Source organism: Pogona vitticeps, chromosome 2, assembly GCF_051106095.1.
Source record: "Pogona vitticeps strain Pit_001003342236 chromosome 2, PviZW2.1, whole genome shotgun sequence".
Lineage (NCBI taxonomy): Eukaryota > Metazoa > Chordata > Lepidosauria > Squamata > Agamidae > Pogona > Pogona vitticeps.
Window position 1 is genome coordinate 283495792 of NC_135784.1, and position 19623 is coordinate 283515414.

The 19623-nt window shown below is 38.8% G+C and overlaps 1 protein-coding gene across 1 annotated transcript in view; it reads right to left on the reverse strand.

Moving 5' to 3' along the window:
* The window catches only part of ZSWIM6 (zinc finger SWIM-type containing 6), a 126693-nt gene that overhangs the window by 16940 nt on the left and 90130 nt on the right, over nt 1–19623 (reverse strand). The window contains exons 5-10 of the mRNA XM_072992716.2: nt 13021–13200; nt 11293–11469; nt 10940–11086; nt 6380–6526; nt 5443–5703; nt 2316–2451 (exon numbers count right to left, since the gene is read on the reverse strand). Coding sequence (XP_072848817.2) covers nt 2316–2451; nt 5443–5703; nt 6380–6526; nt 10940–11086; nt 11293–11469; nt 13021–13200 — 1048 coding nt within the window. The remainder of the gene's footprint in view (nt 1–2315; nt 2452–5442; nt 5704–6379; nt 6527–10939; nt 11087–11292; nt 11470–13020; nt 13201–19623) is intronic.

Consider the following 19623-nt stretch of genomic DNA (forward strand, 5'->3'; position numbering starts at 1 on the left):
ACTGTGATTATCTGGACATCAAGATAAACCTGGGCTGGCCAAGGATACTCTTCAACCCAAATCTTATTTCATCAATCTTATCTAATTGTATCAGAATAATCATGAGAAACAACTTCAAGATGTCTCATATGTAGTTCATACAGTTCATATGTATGAACTGTTATGTGCATGACTGAGATTATAATGTATTATTACTAAGTGACTACATGTGAAAGCTTTGCATTGTCCTTTCAGGTTAGTAGGAGTCTTATGTGTGACTTGCACAATAGGGAAGAGGGGCTGAGGTCTCAACTAAATCTTTAGTTCTATCAAGTTTAAAAGAGGGTCTCTGAGCAGTTGTATTATCGGAGATGCACAGAGACAATGAAGTAAATTAAACTATCCCCAAGGCTGCATACATGGTTCAATTCTAAAGCACAGAGGAACACAGGAAGTGGTTTTGGACAGAGTATCTTTATTCCTGAAAATCTCAAGTTTGTTTTTGTTTTTTGTTTTTAAAGGCATGTTTATAGTTTATATGGTTGTGAGGTTTTGGAAAAACTGAGTAGGCATTGCTTCTTGAAGATATCCAGCTTCTACATAAATATCAGAGTGGAGGAGAACTCCAGTCTACCAGATAGCTGATTAAATACATGCATAAGTACAAGTTCGCATATGAAATACTTTTTAAGATATCAGATCATATAATGCAAAATAAAGAGAAATTATACAACATTTGGTTAAGTTCCATAATGTATCAGGTCTGCAAAGCCTCTTGCTTTTCTTGGCACAGAACATGGGTGGCCTGATCAAGTACTCAGCCCTAAGCATTCCAATGCATATGTTCTTGAATTCTTAGAGCACTGATCCATAATGAAGATGACATTCTGATTGCCAGGTGCCCCAGGTCTGGTAGATAATTCTCTAAACCACAGAGAAGGGCACAGCTGAGGTGAACCAGATGGAGCCTTTCCTCCCCCCTCTCCCCAGCTTTTGGTATGTTGGCTATGTTCCTAGGGAGCTTCTTTTGTGATATGTAAGTTGCGCTGGTTGAATTCGCATCTGCCCAAAGGAGCAAGCTCAGTTTAGACTCAATACTCCCTTGGGGGCAGGCCTAGCTTCTTAGCACTGAAAACACAGGGTGACAATCAGCTATTTTTATGCCATGACACACCTCATTTATTTCCAATTTTCTATACTGGCATGCTCAAGGATGGCTGGTAGTGAGGCAGACAAAAGAACTAGACTGGTCCAGGTGGCCATTTAGATCCAACATGAAGCTTACCCCCTCCCCCACACCGCATAAAGAGAAACACAGCTAGGAAAAGACAAAAAGGGCTTCAGGATTAAACAGCCCTACAAAACAGACCAAACAGATTACAGTTCTGGGATTTACTACCAACAACATTAAACACAACAGAGGACTTCAGAGGCCTTAGCACAGAATGCGTAGAGCTGCAGGGACGAGAAAGTTGTCATTGTTTTCCAGACATTTCTGAGTTTCAAGACTGCAGCACAGACTTGAAAAGGAGACCAATCTACAAAGGCAATACTCTTGAAGTGTTATTTATTACTGCATCACAAATCCAGATCTGGCCATTGCTGTCAAGCACATCAAATATTCTTCTTAGAAGGATAGAAGTCAGAGTTGCCTCTGAATTTCACTGTGTATACTGGAGGGTAGGGGAAGATTAAAGTTACAACAGTGAACTGTTTGTGTCAGAAGGTTTAAATATGAATATATACATACCTATGTTAAGTACTGACTCAATTCAGAGGCTTTCTAGTAGTAATCAGAAGAGTTAGGGAAGAACACTTTAACGTGAACTCATCCTATGCATGTATACTCATATGAAAACACTACGGTATTAATCTGATGTCAACTTCTGTTCCAGTTAAACAATAAAGAACACCTTTTTTCTTGAAGCGGTTTTGTTACTTGTTCATTCCTTTATTCAAATTATATCCTACCCAATGGCCAGTTTCCCAGTTTTGCAATTTAAACATAAATATTTCCAATTAAAATATAAATTTCCAAACACACAGATAAACAAAAGTATAATATACATCTTCTATCAGGATCATACCCCACAGAGATCTTCCTAAAAGTAGAAGACATCTGCTGGTCTTCTAAAAGTCTACGGAGCTTACCCGGCAAGCCCCTTTAGAAATGGGAGTTCCACAAAAGAGGGTGTCACCACACACACAAAACAAGGCCTTGCCCCCTGTTCCCATCCTTTTTGCCTCAGAAGGACTACATGTACAGAAAAAGGCCTCATGCACGCCGTTGCCTCGGTTTAGTGCTTTCTTTCTACATGAGTTTTAACAACACATACCGCATAGCTCTCAGTGCAGTTTTGTATGCTAGTTCAGCATCATGAGGTAGGAGAGAGGTGAAAAGATACTTGGCAAATGTGTGCATTGGAACACTCTCTCGATGGATGATTTCACCTAGACCGCTATAGGGCCCAGCTGTGAGGGAAAGGGAATGGAGAAAAAAAGGAAAAAGAAACACAGAAAGCTTTATAAATAGTACTTCAGTTTTAATATACATGAAATCAAAATGTACTAAAAGTTGTCTAGAAATATTGTAATAATCCTTGCAAAAGAAAGCACTCACAGTGAAGAGAAATAAGCTCTCTGGTGAAGGGTCCTCTAAGTAATGTGCAGTACTAAAAGAAAATGGTGGTGATAAATATATCTTATTGGCGCAAATGAGATGGCTTGGCTACAGCTTTTCTTGCTGGATTCAAAAGAAACACCCCAGAGTTAAAGTAACATTTGTTAAATTTTATAAAGTATCTAAAAGCAAGCCGTTTTAAAATGTCAAAACTTTAGGAGCCTTCAATAGTTGGATTATTAGAAAGTGAAGTTTTTCCACACAGGGGTACTGAAGAAATGCCTAGCTCAGAGGTGAACTCCTGGTGGTCCTCTAGATGTTGGACAGCAGCTCCTATGGTATCTTACCCTTCGTTCTGCTGGCTAGGGCTGATGGAAGCTGAAGTAATGACATTGGCAAAGCCACAAGTGTCCACCACCGGGACAGCAGATTTACAATAGAGACCCCATGCAATATTAGGGCTGTAATACTGAAGGAGCACTGCTGTACTGAACATACCCCCACCCCCATTTTTAAAGAAGTTTATTTTGTTTTACTATTTAAATATGACATCTGGGAAAGATGTCAGAAAACATGTTTTGTACACAGCAATGTTTTGTGCAGAGGAGACCTCAAAGACATATGTCTGAAACCTTAGAGAGTCACTGCTAGTCAGTGTGGACTGAGTTAAATGGGGCCCCAGTCTGATTCAGTATAAGGCACCTTCCTATATACCTGATCTTTATTTATTTTTATTTTTTTATGTGGGGATCATGAGCTTCCAAAGTGAATTTTACACAAAAATGGATTTTAGGCAAATGCTAAATGTTCTGTAAGATTTTATAACTGTTAATCTCACTAATGCCATTATTGTTAATCAGATTTTGGAGAATCTGAAAAGCCACTCAACAATAATTGGAACTAGACTAAGGCAGTCTTAAAAAGCAGGTCTAGGGGAGGGAGTGACCCTTCTGAAATCTGGTGGGATGGCAGTTGGGATGAGCATAGCTGAAGGTGAGGGAGGGATCACAGAAGCTGCCTGGACTGTAAAACCATATGTTTCCCATCACCTTTTTAGTGCAAGAAAGCTGATGAGATGGAGCATAGCTGTAAAACTACACTACAGAAAATGAAAGCAGTTGTTCTTTAATGATCCCCTGATGCTAAAAAGAAGCATCATCTTGATGTCAAAAGAAAACCTATTTTTAACACTCTAAGAAAAGCCACGTTTTTCATTAACAGTGACATTTCAAATACCTCTACTCTTAAATAGACTCACATGTACATATTTTGCATTTGGATGATTTCATGGAATTACGGTTTAGCAAATATTTATCTGCTGCTGTTATTTTATAGGTATTTTAATGCAGATTTTGCAGATAATTTACCATAATTTTAATAATTTGGAATGTGTTATTTTAATCATTAATATATTGCAATTAATAATTTGCAACCAATTCTTTCAAATTATTATAATTACAATCTACCAGAAAAATTAAACTTAAAACAGCTATACAAGCAGCAGGTACATATTTGCTAAAACACAGTTTCATAAAAACATCAAAATGTGGGCCAGTATTTAGCTGTTAGCTGGCAATAACTCTATGAGTTGAAGTAACAAGGGGCCAAGAATTTGAATCACCAGCATGCTCCTAGAAGAGGGCCCAGCTGAAATCACCCAGAGCACATGTGGCCAACAGGGTTACATGCTCTGCCAACAATGTGCCCTTAGGCAAGTTGCATGGCTCCAACAGAAACAAGAACTAGCAATCCACTTCTGACTACTGTTTCCAAAATCTAGGAAGGCTCACTATAAGTTGGAAATATTTAGATTGATTATTTGAGTACAATCACCAAAGAATAACTCTCAAAGACATGAATCTGGGACTCGAGGCAAAAGATTGCTAAAGAAGATGATTGGGCCACGTTGGTCTACTTAAGTTAGTAAAGGTAAAGGTAAAGGTTCCCGTTGACAATTTTTGCCCAGTCGTGTTCGACTCTAGGGGGCGGTGCTCATCCCCGTTTCCAAGCCATAGAGCCAGCGTTTTGTCCGAAGACAATCTTCCGTGGTCACATGGCCAGTGCGACTTAGACACAGAACGCTGTTACCTTCCCACCAAAGTTAGCCTCTGCAAAATCAGTACAAACCAGCTCCAATTCTGGATATAGTTTTGAAAAGGTCACAAAAACCTTGGCTGCTAGCATCTCTGTCTAAAAAAAAATCCTACTCTCTAGAGGTTAATAAATGTGCATACTTTTGCATTTGTTTTGTTTGAGTACTTATGATTTACAATTCTAGCCATGATGTGATGATGCACTTCAGATTTCCTCTTGCAAAGGTTCAGGCACAAGTATCAGTACACAGTTTCCAGCTTAGGCAAAAATGACAGTATTGCACATGCAAGTTTATGAATAAAGCCACTTTTGCATCACCCTATACAGGTATGTACAATTCTGTAATAAGTCATGTTAATTAGGTCAGGGTCACAAGAAAGTTTAATTTCTGGGGCCTCAGAAGTTTCACTGGAAAGTGGGAGTAGTGGCAGCAAATTGTATACAGTATTTATAAACATGCAATTCAGCATTCAATGTCTGTGTAGGTTAGCCTGAACTGACCAGAGTACAGTAGGAAATCCCAAATATTTGAAATCACATGTGAGAAGATGCTGCATTTCTAAAGCAATGCAATACTGAAGTATGGTAGACTAGGAGATGATCAACCTATACAGGTATGTAAAACAGAAGTGTTAAGATTCCTAAGAATCTGATAATTATCAACTCTTATGGAAACATCTGTCTTTTCACCTCCCCACCCCTAATTAGAAATTGTTTGTAAAAAGAGGTTACTGTCAATAGGCAACTACCTTCTAATAGGAAGACTGCTTGTTTTTGGAAAATCTTCACCAGTGTGTCATCCAGTTCTATTTCCTGAAGCTTGGAAATTAGCTGTTCCTCATTCCGACAGACTTTCTCCTGTGCGTACAAGCCATCGGGCATTATCCGTTGCTGCCCCAGTCCTATCAATGCCACTTCCACAGCTAGAGTTAAGTAAGATTCCCCTTCTTCGAAGAACTTGTGAGCTGGCAGGTGATAGTACTCCAGAGATTTGCACTGGCCCATGTTCTCTGGAACATTACAAAAGGAACACTTTCAAGCCACTCCAGGTAGTCTACCTATTGCTCCACACCTTATTTGTGCATTTTCTCCTGTGTCATTTGTACGTTTCCCACAAAGTTTCACAATAATAACAGCAGAACATTTTTGATAGCATTAACTGTATGCCAAGTAACAGGACATAAAAAACTGCCCAATCCAAAAGAGGAAATAAGGGTTATCAACAGTATTTCCAGTTGCACTCCTGATGGTATCTATGGAGAGCTGATACAGAATAACGGTGAAGAGATTACGCTAAAATACTGCCTCTGCCATGATTTTATAAGGTAGCTGTAGGAAAATTGCTCTCTTAGCTTCAGCCATCTCCTAAAATCTGCAATATATTCATACTGAACTACCTTTTTTATGGTTGTGGTTAAGTATTATAACTGGATTACTGTTTCAAACTCTTGAAACAGTACAAATGCTGAGCATGACTTAATATGACTAATATCACCAACATTTGAACATACCTCTGCTTGCACATACACAAAAACACACGGCATTTTCAGCTTCTTTATTTCAATGAATATTTAACATGAAAATATTTTAGTTCCACCATGACTTAGTTCTCCAAGTTAAAATTCAACATGCTTTAAAATGATCACACAAACACAGAGAGACACTTGACTTATGATCAAATTTTACCTGAGAGGTCAGAGAACACGTGGAAGCTCTCATCATCTACCCTACAGGCTTCCATAAGGCTACTAAAAAGGGTACCAATTGGATCCAGTGGGTGGCCAACCCAGCCTTCCAAGTTAGTTATAGAAGTGACTCCTTTGTGGAGAAGTTCTTTAACAGGAAAGAAGAAAACAAAACATTACTAACCACACACTGCTCTTAAAATGCAATGTGTATTTCCATTTTTGCACTGTTAAAAATTCATCTTAAACACTCTGATTTTTTAGGTAAATAAACCGAGGCTGGCAGTTTCTACTTCATTTGAATCCAGACTTCCAAGGCAAAAGTAATTCCAAGATTACCCACAGGTTCTGAACCAGGTTCTCACGCAGTAAGAGTTAATAATGCCAACAGCAGAAGCATCTTGATTGAACACTACTTTGTTGAGCAGAGAATATGAACTGTAATCAGTTTTCCCCCTTTCAGAAATGAAGAGGAACACTGAGTCAACTGAACTTTGAGCATCTTTAAGAATAAAGCAGCTTCTCACTGCCTACCCTGCTAAGACATGGATCAAAGCTGCCTGTCCTACTCACTCATAATAAGCTATCTAACTGCCTTTTAGTCAGAGCAGAAGAGTTAATAAAAGGAAGTAAGTTTGTGGCATGCACAGAAAAAAACCTACTTAGCTTCCTCTTCAAGAAAAACAAGAAGCAGTATTTTAACTAAGCTAATCCTGTGAAACTAGAAACAGACAGACAAAAAGACAGACAGCAGAACACGAAAAGCAAAGTAATCAATCTTTAAAGGAGCAGGTTGTTGTGATTACGGATGAAGTTTGTTGTTCATGTTTGCTAAAAGAGAACCTGCTGTGGCGCACAGGACAGAAGGGGGTCCACTACCAACTGAAGTGTCCAGTAAGGCCAAGCCTACTGCCGTGCTCCCCAAATTAAGGCACAGAAGATCCTTCAAAGTATCTTTTCAATTGAAAAATGGGAGGGGACTTCCAAGGCCTGCTTGTCAGCAAAAGGCTCTTTGGCTGAACTGGAATGCAAAACTTTATGCATTTTGTGTCTGCCAGTACCAACTAAAAGGTCTTCTTCTATCACTGCTCCAGAAGGCCTTTTAATCTCTACTCTCCCAGCAGAAGAGCATCATATATGGCATCCCAGGGAAGGCAGCAGAATGCAGAAGTGCAGTAGTGTTAGTGCAACAAAGACAAGGGGCTCTGCAGGTGAAGCTCCTTGGAGCAAGCAGCTCTTCTAGGTTTCTTGCCTACAGAAAAATCTGTGGACAGACTTACTTTCCCATGCTGTATTTTACTTGCCAATAATCATCAACTAAGCACAATTTCTGCAGAGCACAGACGAGTGAAGTACAACTGTATAAACTGCCAGACACAAAGTATTTTCAGATGACAGCATTATCCCCAAAGAATATTTTCTCTTTGTTTATCTCTTAAAGGTTTGGAGTAAAGAAAAGTCTGATTTATTTTTTGTAAATTACTTTGGCAAGAAGTTTAGAGTCAATGTAAGTAAACCTGTCAAACGTCACTGCATATACAGTGGACCCTCGACTTACAGACGGCTCAACTTACAGACTTTTTGAGTTACAGACTTCTCTGGCCACAAAATTTAGATTCGACTTGCAGCCAGAGAATCGACCTACAGACCAGAAAAAAACCAAAATGGAACAAAAATAGAACAAAAACAGCCGGTTATGGGATTAATCAGTTTTCAATGCATTGTAGGTCAATGGAGACTCGACCTACAGACTTTTCGACCTGCAGCCACCATTCCAATACGGATTTATTCCACTGTATCACAAATGCAGAGCACTCTCAAGGTCTTCATCAAGGTTATGTAGTCAAAATCAGTCAAAACATTGGTACAGAAAATAGCAAAATAAGGCAGAAACAACCCCAAAGCAAATTGGAAGAATCATCCCGTGCAGAATTTCTTCACTTACAACATTTTATTTACAGAGAAAAATTAATTCCAGCTGTTTCTGGAAGAAATTTAGCAGCTGGAAGTGAAAAACCTTTAATGCAGAGTATTACAACACAGAAGCTCTCTAACCTCAGATTTGACAGAAATGCCAGAAGCAGCCGATCTCTGCATTAAGGTGCTAGATGCCTTATCTGTTGATTTTTTTAAAATTAGGAAAAAGCTTGAAAAGCTTTATTAAATAGACATTAATGTTCTGTAGAATCAACACTAGTCCAGGTTAGTATCAGTTTGTCTACAGAATGAATAAAGCACAGAAAAGGAGCAGGACTCCAAGCACTGAGTCTACCACTGGATACTTCCCTACTAGCTTCATCCCCTGTCTGCACTGGGAAACTTTAGAATTTTGAATATGCAAGATTTCTAATCATGGGGACAAACTGTACACATTTAGCAGCATTTATGTCTGCAGGCATGTTATCAACAAACATACAACATAGGGCTAGGGTCAGTAGGGGATGGAATAGACAGGAAAGAGCCTTCTCTGTTGCTTCCCCCAGACTTTGGGACTCCCTCCCACAGGAGGCCAGATTGGCCCCATCTTTGCTGAGGGAAGGCTTGCCCAAAGAGAAAGGTCTTGCCTGCTCGCTGCCTGTCTGTGATTTTTAGATAGACTGCTATGTGTTACTGCTTTGATTGGATTTTTGGTACTACTTGTGTTTTCAATTTTTGTACTTTCCATTTCTCAGAGTGACATTTTCTTTAAAAAAATCTATACTTATTGATCTTTGCCTTAATATTGCCTGTTAATGATGTAAGATGTCTCTTTATTAATTGTTTGCAGTTGTAATTTTGTCTTTTAATGATGTTAACCACTGTTGCAAAATCATTGTTTTCAACTTTAAATATTGTTTTTAATTGTTCTAAGCCACCTTGGGTCCCTTTCAAGGTGAAAGACAGGGTAAAATATTTTAAATAAATAAAAATAAATACTAAAACAATTTTTTTTTGCTTTTGTAGGTTTTGCTTCTTAAAAGTGGAAAACCTATAAGGATTTTTTTTCATTCAGCATTGAATGGGAAGCTTGTGGCACAATGCTTAAACTGCAGTACTTCAGTGAAGACTGCTTATTTATTTATATTTATTTATTTATTGGACTTATATACCGCCCCATAGCGCTACAAGCACTCTCCGGGCGGTTTACAATTTAAATTATACAGGCTACACATTGCCCCCCCAGCAAGCTGGGTACTCATTTTACCGACCTCGGAAGGATGGAAGGCTGAGTCAACCTTGAGCCGGCTACCTGGGATTTGAACCTTGAGTTATGACCTTGAGTTAGATCTTGGGCTCAGATTACTGGCTAGAGGTTAACTCAACCTTCTATCCTTCCAAGGTTGGTAAATTGAGTACCCAGCTCATGGGGAGGGGCAATGTGTAGCTTGTATAATTAAACTGCAAATCGCCCAAAGAATGCTTTGAGTTCTTTGGGGTGGTATTCAAACAGCACACTTTGCTTTTTGCTTTGCTTTTAAGAAGGGGGGAGATGACTGCATCTGAAGCACATGTAAAATGTGTAGAGGCCATAGTTGCAAACAAATGCATTGAAGCTTAGTAGTTCCTAACTTTATTTTGGTATTTTCCATCTGTACTTCTAACTCCATTTTTATTTTGTATTAGCACTTCAATTTTTCTACACAGAACATGTATTTTCTACATAGAATACATAGAAACTGTATTTTTGTTTTTATTTTGGCATATTCCACCACTTAAAAAAGGAGAAACACATGAAGAAAATTAGTAATACATAAAAACTTGCTTTTGTACAACAGCAATTTTTTAGTTTCTTTCAACTAAATAACTTCCATTCCACACTACATTAGAAATTTGACCACAGCATTCATTACACAGTTTATACAATATACCTAGATTGAACACTAAGATACACTCAACAGGGACACTCGACCCATCCCACATTTGTGATAAGGATCTAAAGATACATTTGTTTCCAATGCAAAAATTGGTGATACCTTTATAGACTACTAAAAAAAATCATCATGCAATATACAAGGCTTTGGGGATAAAAACACAACTTTATCTACAAAAGCTCATGTACTGTATGATGATTTTTAGTGGTCTTGCCACATTTGTCAAATGATTTTATATTTGGAGCAGCTTACAAATTCCTAAATAATTTCTTGCTTTGAATATAGATGGGCGAAAGAGGGAGGGAAGGAGGGAGAGGGAAAGAGAAGAAACAAAGAGATATAAGAACTCTAAATCAACATGATTTTTTGTTTTGAGTTACCTTGCTTACTGGTAAAGACAAACTGTTTCATTCCAATGCAGAGCTTGGCAACAAACCACTTTTAAATGCCAGCTAGAATCAGTCATGGTGCACCACATCTGCAGTGCTACATTTTCAAATAGCATTTGCTTAATCATCCTCTTAGAACTGCAGAGCTGGAAGGAGCTGTACGGATCATCAAGTCCAGCCCCTGTCAAGGAGGCACAATAGGGGAATTGAACTCTCAACCTGTGGCTCCACAGCCAGATACCTAAACCACTGAGCTATCCAACAGTTCCTAACTTGACACCATTCCAACCTTCCTCTGTTATGCCCATTGCCTCCATTCACCTTTCTTCTGGAACCGGAACATTTCCTGCTGCTTCTGTTGCTGCCTCCTTAGAGTATTGACAATAGCTATTGCTAGCCGCAGCGCTTCTCGTGGGTAGCCATGAGATCTTAGTGCATCCACCCTTGCACAAGCTGTAGGTACATGTTCTAACAGAGAAAAGGGAAAAGGCATTATGGAAGAGTCTATCCACTGTAGTTTCGTTTAAGAATCTATTAACACAAGAAAGAGATTATTTGTTGTCATTGCCAGACCTTTTATTCCTTTCCCTGACACCTAAAAAAAAAAAATAGTGCCACAGGAACAGATGGAAGCTTTGAGTGTATGGAAACGACGTTCCAGTTGAGCCACTTACCATGCCAGAGGGGCCACCCGTGAGAGTCAAACAGCGAATTTTCAGCATCATCATGGTAACAGTAGTTGGTATATAGGTCACTGCTGATAATATGCTGTAAGTGGCTGTCCTGCCAGTGGAGATCGCATGCCTCAATGGCTCGAGTGAACACCGTCCGGTGAGACCTATTTGATGAATCTGTCCAGTCCACAAGTTCAAACAGTTTCACTTTTTATTCCATTACATGACAACACACAACTCCCTCAGCCACCTCCACTTTAATGTCTCTTGATAACCCCATTAGTACATAAATTCTAATGAAGTGAGACTTTCTCTTACACAATTTATTAATTTCTCTATAAAAATACATCAGTCTCCACTACACTAAGTTAAAAGAAGGCTGGTATTGATAAACATTTCATGGGCTCAAATCTAGTGGATAAGTTGCAACTGGAGTAGACACAATGAGTCAGTGCAGATTTGATGAATCAATAACTATGTAAAAAGTTCCACTGATTCAACAGACCTACTCTGGTTGAAACTTATTTTGTGATATTGACACAGACTCAAACAATGGCAATCAAATAAAAGCATAAGAAATTTAGATTTTGGTGGTTGGCGAGAACAGCCAAGGAATCAAAGATTTTTGCCAACAAAAAGTCTGAAATGAAGAGATTTGATGCCTGATTACATGGCTTTGTAAAATTAAACACTGAATTAAACAGTGTTCAACTTGCATCTCAAGAAGTGGGCTGCAGTCCAGGAAAGCTTATGCCAAATAAAATCCTGAAATGTCCCACCTAAGTCTTTGTAGTTCCTGCTGTGACAGACTAACACTGCTACCTCCTTTAAAGGAACTGAACGCTAAAAATCCAAAGACGAGAGTGGGTGATACCTTCATTAAACCATTAATATATCATAGAAAGCAGCTTTTGGCAGCAGGAATGAAAATCTCCTGTTTGCAATATTTTAGTGGTCCAGTAAAAGACCTTATTTGGGTGGGTTTTTTTTTCTTTGCTAGACAACTGCAGAAACTTCCAGTGTATTTCTGAACAGAAGGAAAAGACCTCCTCTTTAGTAGCAAGTTTAACTTTCTAGGGCTCAGCAGAAGGAGTGTTGACATCATGGGGCAGTGGCTGCTAGGTGCCATGAAGTGTCACACAGATGGAAAAATTGGCAAGCAATGAAGCTTTCCATGAGATCTGAGAATAACATGCAGCAGGGAATTATGTACTGAAAGTTCTCATATAACTTGGCTCCTGGTAGAATGACAAAGCATGTTGATCTGAGGAGTTCCATGTTCAAAGAAGTGGACAAGGAGTCCCGATCAGCTAAGTATTCCTTGATAAAGCAAATCCTACTCCATTATTTTCTAAGGTGTGTCTATTAAGAAACAGGCTCACATAAAAATTAGTAATATTTTGGAGAGTAATTTTGGGGTTTTCCGGGGAGGATTTCCAACACAGATATCTGAAGATTATCACATGGATTTTTCCCTATAACATGGTAAAGAAGGTGGCTGATATAGAAGAACATAATAGGTTGTGGCTCATTACCACAAAATGTGTTAAGACACATTCAGCAGCCATGCATGCAAGCAACCAAGTGTAGCTTTAGTGCCTTCTGACTATGTGTTGCACCATCATGAAAAATCAGAGGCAATAAAAAATTAGTCCAAAACAAACAAAGATGATAATGCCTATGTTATTATGATCTCTATCAAAGGGAGCAAATTAAATGAGGACTCACCTTGGATTGCATTTGCACCCTGAGGCAAAGCATTGGTTAGACTGGGCAGGTCATTTCCATGGTTCCCATCTTCCCAGGGGCAAACATCAACACTGTTCCATTTCTTCAGTTGTTTCAGCCAACTGGCCTTTTGTTCTGCTTTGCAATGGGGATTTAAGACTATACACATCCAAAGAGCACCTATTGGGGACACAAAAGCACAGCAGAAAAAGTCACCTTAAATTGTATGAAAAGCACAGGAAATATAAGTTTATAAACTGGTGCTAATGTACGGCAAAACCTCGTTACCTAATCTGCAATCTGTATGAGAAGGCTCTGTAACTGCTGTACGTACATGCATAATGCTGTTTCATAGTCTTGACAGGAGTTAACCAAAATATTCATTTGTCCCTCCCCCCCAAAAAAAGTAGGTATCTTGGTGGGAATAAATTATCACAACAAACCCACAACTGTACAACCAAGCAAAGATTTGCCAAGAAGCAGACATTCTTGCTATGCTAACTGAAACATGTGCTCCCCCTGATTTCAAATGTGAAACTTGCAATAAATCTGATTCCAAGTGATTCAGACAACATATAGGTGTAAATAATCACTGAATTTTAAATGCTTAATAGAATATGAATACTTAACAAAATGTACCACCTACAGTGGTACCTCAACTTACGAATGTCTCCACTTGCAAATGTTTCGAGTTACAAACAGCTCCGGTTGCAAAATGTTGCTTCGACTTGCGAACGGAGCCTCGACATACGAAAGAAAAACCTTTTCTGTCCTTTTTTTTTAACCTAAGTTCATCTTAGGTCAAAAGAAGAACAAATTAAAAATTTTCCCCCCTAGTGGTAGAGTACGGATTAATCAGCACTGCATTAGTTCCTATGGAAACTAATGCCTCTACTTACAAACAGCACCTCGACATATAAACAAAAAACAGCCTGGAAGGATTAAATGGTTTTCAATGCACTCCTATGGGAAATCTTGCCTCAACTTAGTGAACTTTTCAATGTACGAACGCCGTTCCAATAAGAATTAAGTTCGTAAACTGAAGTATCACTGTATTTGCTTTTGTAACTAAATGAATACACTGTACAAAAGATGTGTGACAAAACTACAATGTCTCCTTAAAGGTTAGTTTTGGGGAGATCTCAGAAAGGTGCAAAGAGTAATTGAAAAGCAAAGAAATAGAGTTTATGGAAGTATAGACAATTCCAAGACTCAGAAAATTATCAACAAAAAGCACAAAATTTAATCTACCTTGGTCTTTTCTCTACAAAATGGAAGTTATCCAGCATGTACAAATTAGGTTACTTTCCTGTGCCACATAAAGAGAGAATCTCAAATCTAAATTCCCACCCTGCTGTAATGCTTGCTTTTTTTCTCTGCAGAACAGAAATATGCTTCTTAATTATCCCTGCAATTATATGTGAGATACCCTTTGTGAAAATTTACAGATCTAATTTTCTGCTGACATTTAACTCTGAACCAATGCACGAACTACATCACTGGCACTGCATGCTGGGGTAGGCATGAATAAATCAGGGGCAGACAGAACATTTTTAAACATAAAGATATCACTTTTAAAATCAGCTGTCTCATTGCTGTTGCAGACTCTTGACAAGCACAGTGAAGACATCCACAAGTACTATTTAGCAACACTTCATTTGTTCATCAAGGAAGAGTTTTTACACACTTCAGAGAACTGCAGATTCTGCTAAAAATGAATGACAGCCTTTCGGAGAGGAAGATGCAGCAGTCAAACGTGACTAACAAAGAATGCAAATGTGACTCCACAACAAAAGGTTGCCATATTATGTTGATCCTCCCAGAAGCAATTCAGCCCCCAAAGCAGGTAGTATTTTCTCAACTGTTTAGAAGTGCCTCTTGTTAGGAGATAGTCTGAGCAAAACAAGACAAGCTGGCCAGTTGAAATAGCCTTCCTTATATGCTTTAGTTTGCAAAATGTATACCGTGTGCTTTTCTACAACACAACAATTAACACATTAGAGGTTTAATACTTAAGAGGGACATGGTGGCGCTGTGGGCTAAACCGCAGAAGCCTCTGGGCTGCAATGTCAGAAAACCAGCAGTCCTACGATCGAATCCACGCAACCGAGTGAGCTCCTGTCGTTTGTCCCAGCTCCTGCCAACCTAGATGTTCGAACGCATGTCAAAATGTGAGTAGATAAATAGGTACCACCTTGGTGGGAAGGTAACAGCATTCCGTGTCTAGTCGCGCTGGCCACGTGACCACGGAAACTGTCTTTGGACAAACGCTGGCTCTATGGCTTGGAGACGGAGATGAGCACCAAGCCCTAGAGTTGGACACGACTGGACTAAATGCCAGGGGGAACCTTTACCTTTACCTTACTTAAGATCACCTGCTATCAGAGAACCAGAGTAGCCTTGGATAATGTCCTTGCCTCAAGACATGATGCATTAAACCACCTGAATTTCTAGATACACATTATGGTTACAAGAAGCTTTTCAACAATCATTGCGATGCCAGTTTGAGAATTGCTGAGGCACAAGTCATGGAGATAAAATGCTCAACAAAGCAATTCAACAATGTCTAAATTACTGAATATCTCAAGAGATATACTGAGCCTAAAGTAGTGTCTTTGAAATCTGCCAATAATATAGTCCTCTCCAGTTCTTCCTCATTTGATCTGAAAAAAAATGAGTTTTTTACTGGGGAGCACCTAGTGACAGTAATTGCCACAGTTGGGTACCACACAAAGCCAAATGAATCCATCTCCCTTTCACCTAAGATAGGAGCTGGCAATATTTTGCCCCTAGACTAGTAGTGCCAGCATTTCTTGCCATTCACTGCAATGGCTAAGGTACAAGCTACCAAAAACTGGAGGGCTGCTATCTGTCCCTTTCTGATCAAAGAAATAACAAAGAGTGTTGAACTCCAATGTCTCTGCAGTCTTCTCTAATGATAGGGTGTAGGAGCTGGAATCACACCCTGTCAAGATCTTAAAAGTCTCAACTTTTCTCTCTCTCAACAGAGGAAGAGAATGAGCAGCTGAGTTTGGTAGGATCTGAGCTCAGATTCTAGCTCTTCCTTTTTGTCTCCTGTAGCAGTCGCTGAACTGGGAATATACCAGTGGCTCTGAAGCACAACAATCACCTGAACAAAAAAAAGTACACAGCTCTCTTGAGTGTTTTTGCAGCTTGCATTCAGATGGTTAGCTGGCTGGATAGCTCAGTGATTTAGGTATCTGGCTGGGGAGCCAGATGTTGGTAGTGCCTCCCAGGAGAAGAGCCAACCTGTGTGGCCTTGGGCAAGCTGCACATTCCTACGGTGCCTCCAGAAGAAGGGAAGGGGAAACCACAGTATTCTCTACTTGGAAAACCCTGAAAAAGGTCTTAGTCAGAATTAACTTGACAGCACATCATCATCGTCATCATCATTTTTATTCCGATGGTCAGAACCAAATGATTAATTTTATCTTGAAGCTATCTTCCATTTTAATATAGTCACCCATTCATTATACCAAAAGTAGAATCACAGACATATGACCCAGACTGGAATTTGGAAACAAAAGCTTTCTGCAGGTACACTTCTAGATCCCACACCATCTCACACCACTATGAAATGTTCTGAATGCTGAAGCAAACACACCTCATAAACTAATATGCGAATTTTGTATTTCCCTGAAGATAATTGGAGGACGCATCATGCTGCGACTGCAATTTGGTATTAATTTCACACAAGGGAAAGAATATTAAAAGTGTCACATCTTTGTGAGCTATTGTCAGTTCCACTTGCACAATCATTCGCTTGCCCTCAATAAGAGGTGGCATAGCCAGATAAAACCTCAAGTGCCAATGCAGGCATCGCAAAGACCAGTCAGATGGCAGTGTTTTATCATCCACCGGGCAAAAAGAATGAGACTGAAGATCAGAGACTGAATTTGCCTCTTGTGTCAGCACTGAAACGAATAAATATAAGGTGGCTTTATTAAAATCCTAAGTTACACTAATAGTTCTTCCTTATGCTTCTCTTCTCAGTATGTATCAATCGCATAAGCCACAGAGGAGTAACACTTGCAATTGCTCCTCTGAGGTTAATACATGTTTCCTACATATCTGATGAAATTGATGAAACTTCATTTACAGTGAAAGAAGAGACTATTTTAGTCAATTTATACCCTGCCTTTCTATCCAAGAACTCCCAAGGCAGCGAGCAAGGTTGGATTAAAATGGCACTCAAAAAATAAACAGAGCACTAATAAAAAACAAAGCAAGATCAGAAATTAAAAAAATAATACATATACAATTAAGAAAAAAATAATATTTTGTTACTATCCTACACAAGATGGTAACAAATTGAGGAAGAAAGCGACTAGACAGGTTTGTTAGGATAACGGGTTCTGCAGCCTGGGCACAGCCACCATAACCTCTATGTATCAAGAGGTTAGTTTACCTTGCAGGAATTCAGGGTAGAGAGAGAAAAGAGAAGGGATGCAGGAAAATAAATACAAAACACAATTTTCAGAACAGATTTCATTTTTCCTGTGCACCAAGGAACAGGTCTATTGCCCTTGTATTTGTATAAATATGCTTGCTTGAATGCGAAGAAGAGAAATCTCAGAAGCAGCAGAGGGATATTCAACAAATGTTGCAGGGGCTGCTCATTAACTTCCTGCCCTGCTTCTTGATACTAAAGGCTAAGAAAACCATTCATAGTTCTACAAATCTATTTAGGTTCTACACTCAGATTCAGCGTTTCTTGAAGCATAAAGCATAAAATTGTATACAGAACCTTCTCTATGGAAAGCATTTTTATCCCATTTGCAAATCTTGGGCTTCTACATTTTTAGCTGAAGGGAATCAAAACTGCTTTGCTTCAACTGTACGCCTCATCTACCAACTTCCTTTCATGATACATAACAACAAAAGCCTCCCCACAACCCAACAACAACAAAAAATCATCCAAAAACTAAAGTGCTGTGGCAACTTTAGTGACGTAACATTAATTTCAGTGTGAGGTTTCGTGGATTAAAACTCCTTTCGTTGGACGCGTGTTTACTTTTATTTTTCTTATACATACTGAAAACAGATTAACATGGTTATCTCTCTGAAAAGAGCTACAACTCCATTTTATGTTCCTGACAAAACCAGCCTTTGCCAATAAAAGTCTGGACCACAAAATATTTTTTGGTTGTCACAGGATGTCTATCTCTTTGATAGCAAATTTCAGTCCTTGTAAAATTTAGCTAATATTCCCTGAGAAAAAACAGGTCTGAACAATTTATGACCTGCCATTCCATCAAGGTTCTCACAAAAAATTAGTACTGCATAGTAGGAACTCAAACAACGTATATTAAGTTACACATTAATTCCAAGAAGCATATATTGAGAAAATGTTATTAATTCCTGGTTATGTTAATAGGACATTTTATGCCACTATGTCAGGGGAATTATCAGTTCTTTTCTCCAGCCAGTCTTAAAACTATAGTTCAGTATTAGGTTTGTAGTAAAGTTCATTAAGATTAACTATGATGAGGATTGGCAAACCAGCTGTAAACCAGTTGACAAGAGTGTTACATTTGTAATGAAACCAATATGATAATAATGTACTATGGTTCAATTTAAACAAACAAATGGAGAGGGAGTATCCAATTTGAGATCTCTTAACCATGGTTACGGCACTGGCAGTGCTGCATCTGCAGTGTTCCAAAATCTGATTTTTTAGAAGTCAGCAAATTATTATTTTTTAAATGGCTAGAATGTCGAGTATAATGTGCATTTTATTATCATACTTTAAATTAAAGTTAAGGTAGAAAGTTCAATTAACACAACAGACCCAGACCTCTAATCTTTCTTTCCCACCAAGGAATCCTCCCAGTTCCAAAAACAAGTTCTACTAGACTTCCACACAGTGAGAGGTCTAATAGACCTAAAGGTAAATATGAAGTCCCACTGGAAAATAATCTGATTAAACCAGGGCCCTCATGTAGAGTGAAACATTCTGTACTCAAAGAACTAAAGACCACACTGCAGATTCCTTCTTGCACAAACTAGCTGGAAATTTTCAAAAACAAATTTCACTAAGAGAGCTTGTTTGTATTCCCATATGCAGCCACCACACCTCAACAATACATGCTCCTATCCCTGGGATTCTTATTGTGGTTTGTGCAGCACAGGAGTGCTTACTATGTATTTTGCTCCAATTCATTCTATTACAGAATTAAACTTTGATGTATTGGTCTTGACAAGTGCTTCATGCTGATTGTATTGTGTATGATAGTATAATCACTCCCCATGTTTTTCACACTAGCTGTCTGATTAATGCAATAGATTACCTGCAGCACTGATGGCAAGGGGAATTACAGTCCTTCCACAAGCTACAGTCTGTGCATGGTGGTAGGGGATGGAAGTAACAAAGGGACATGGCCCAAAATGTATCTTTAAGCTTTCCTTCCATAGAGGGAATTATATTTTAAACTTGTCCTCAATGTTGAGGGAGAAAAGGGACTCTGGTCTAGGTCATAGAAACATGTCCCTGATTTTAGACTCAGCTTTGCCAATAGTTCTATTCAGCAATATGAAATGACAATCAGAATGAATATTCAATCTATGCTCTCAACCTCTAAG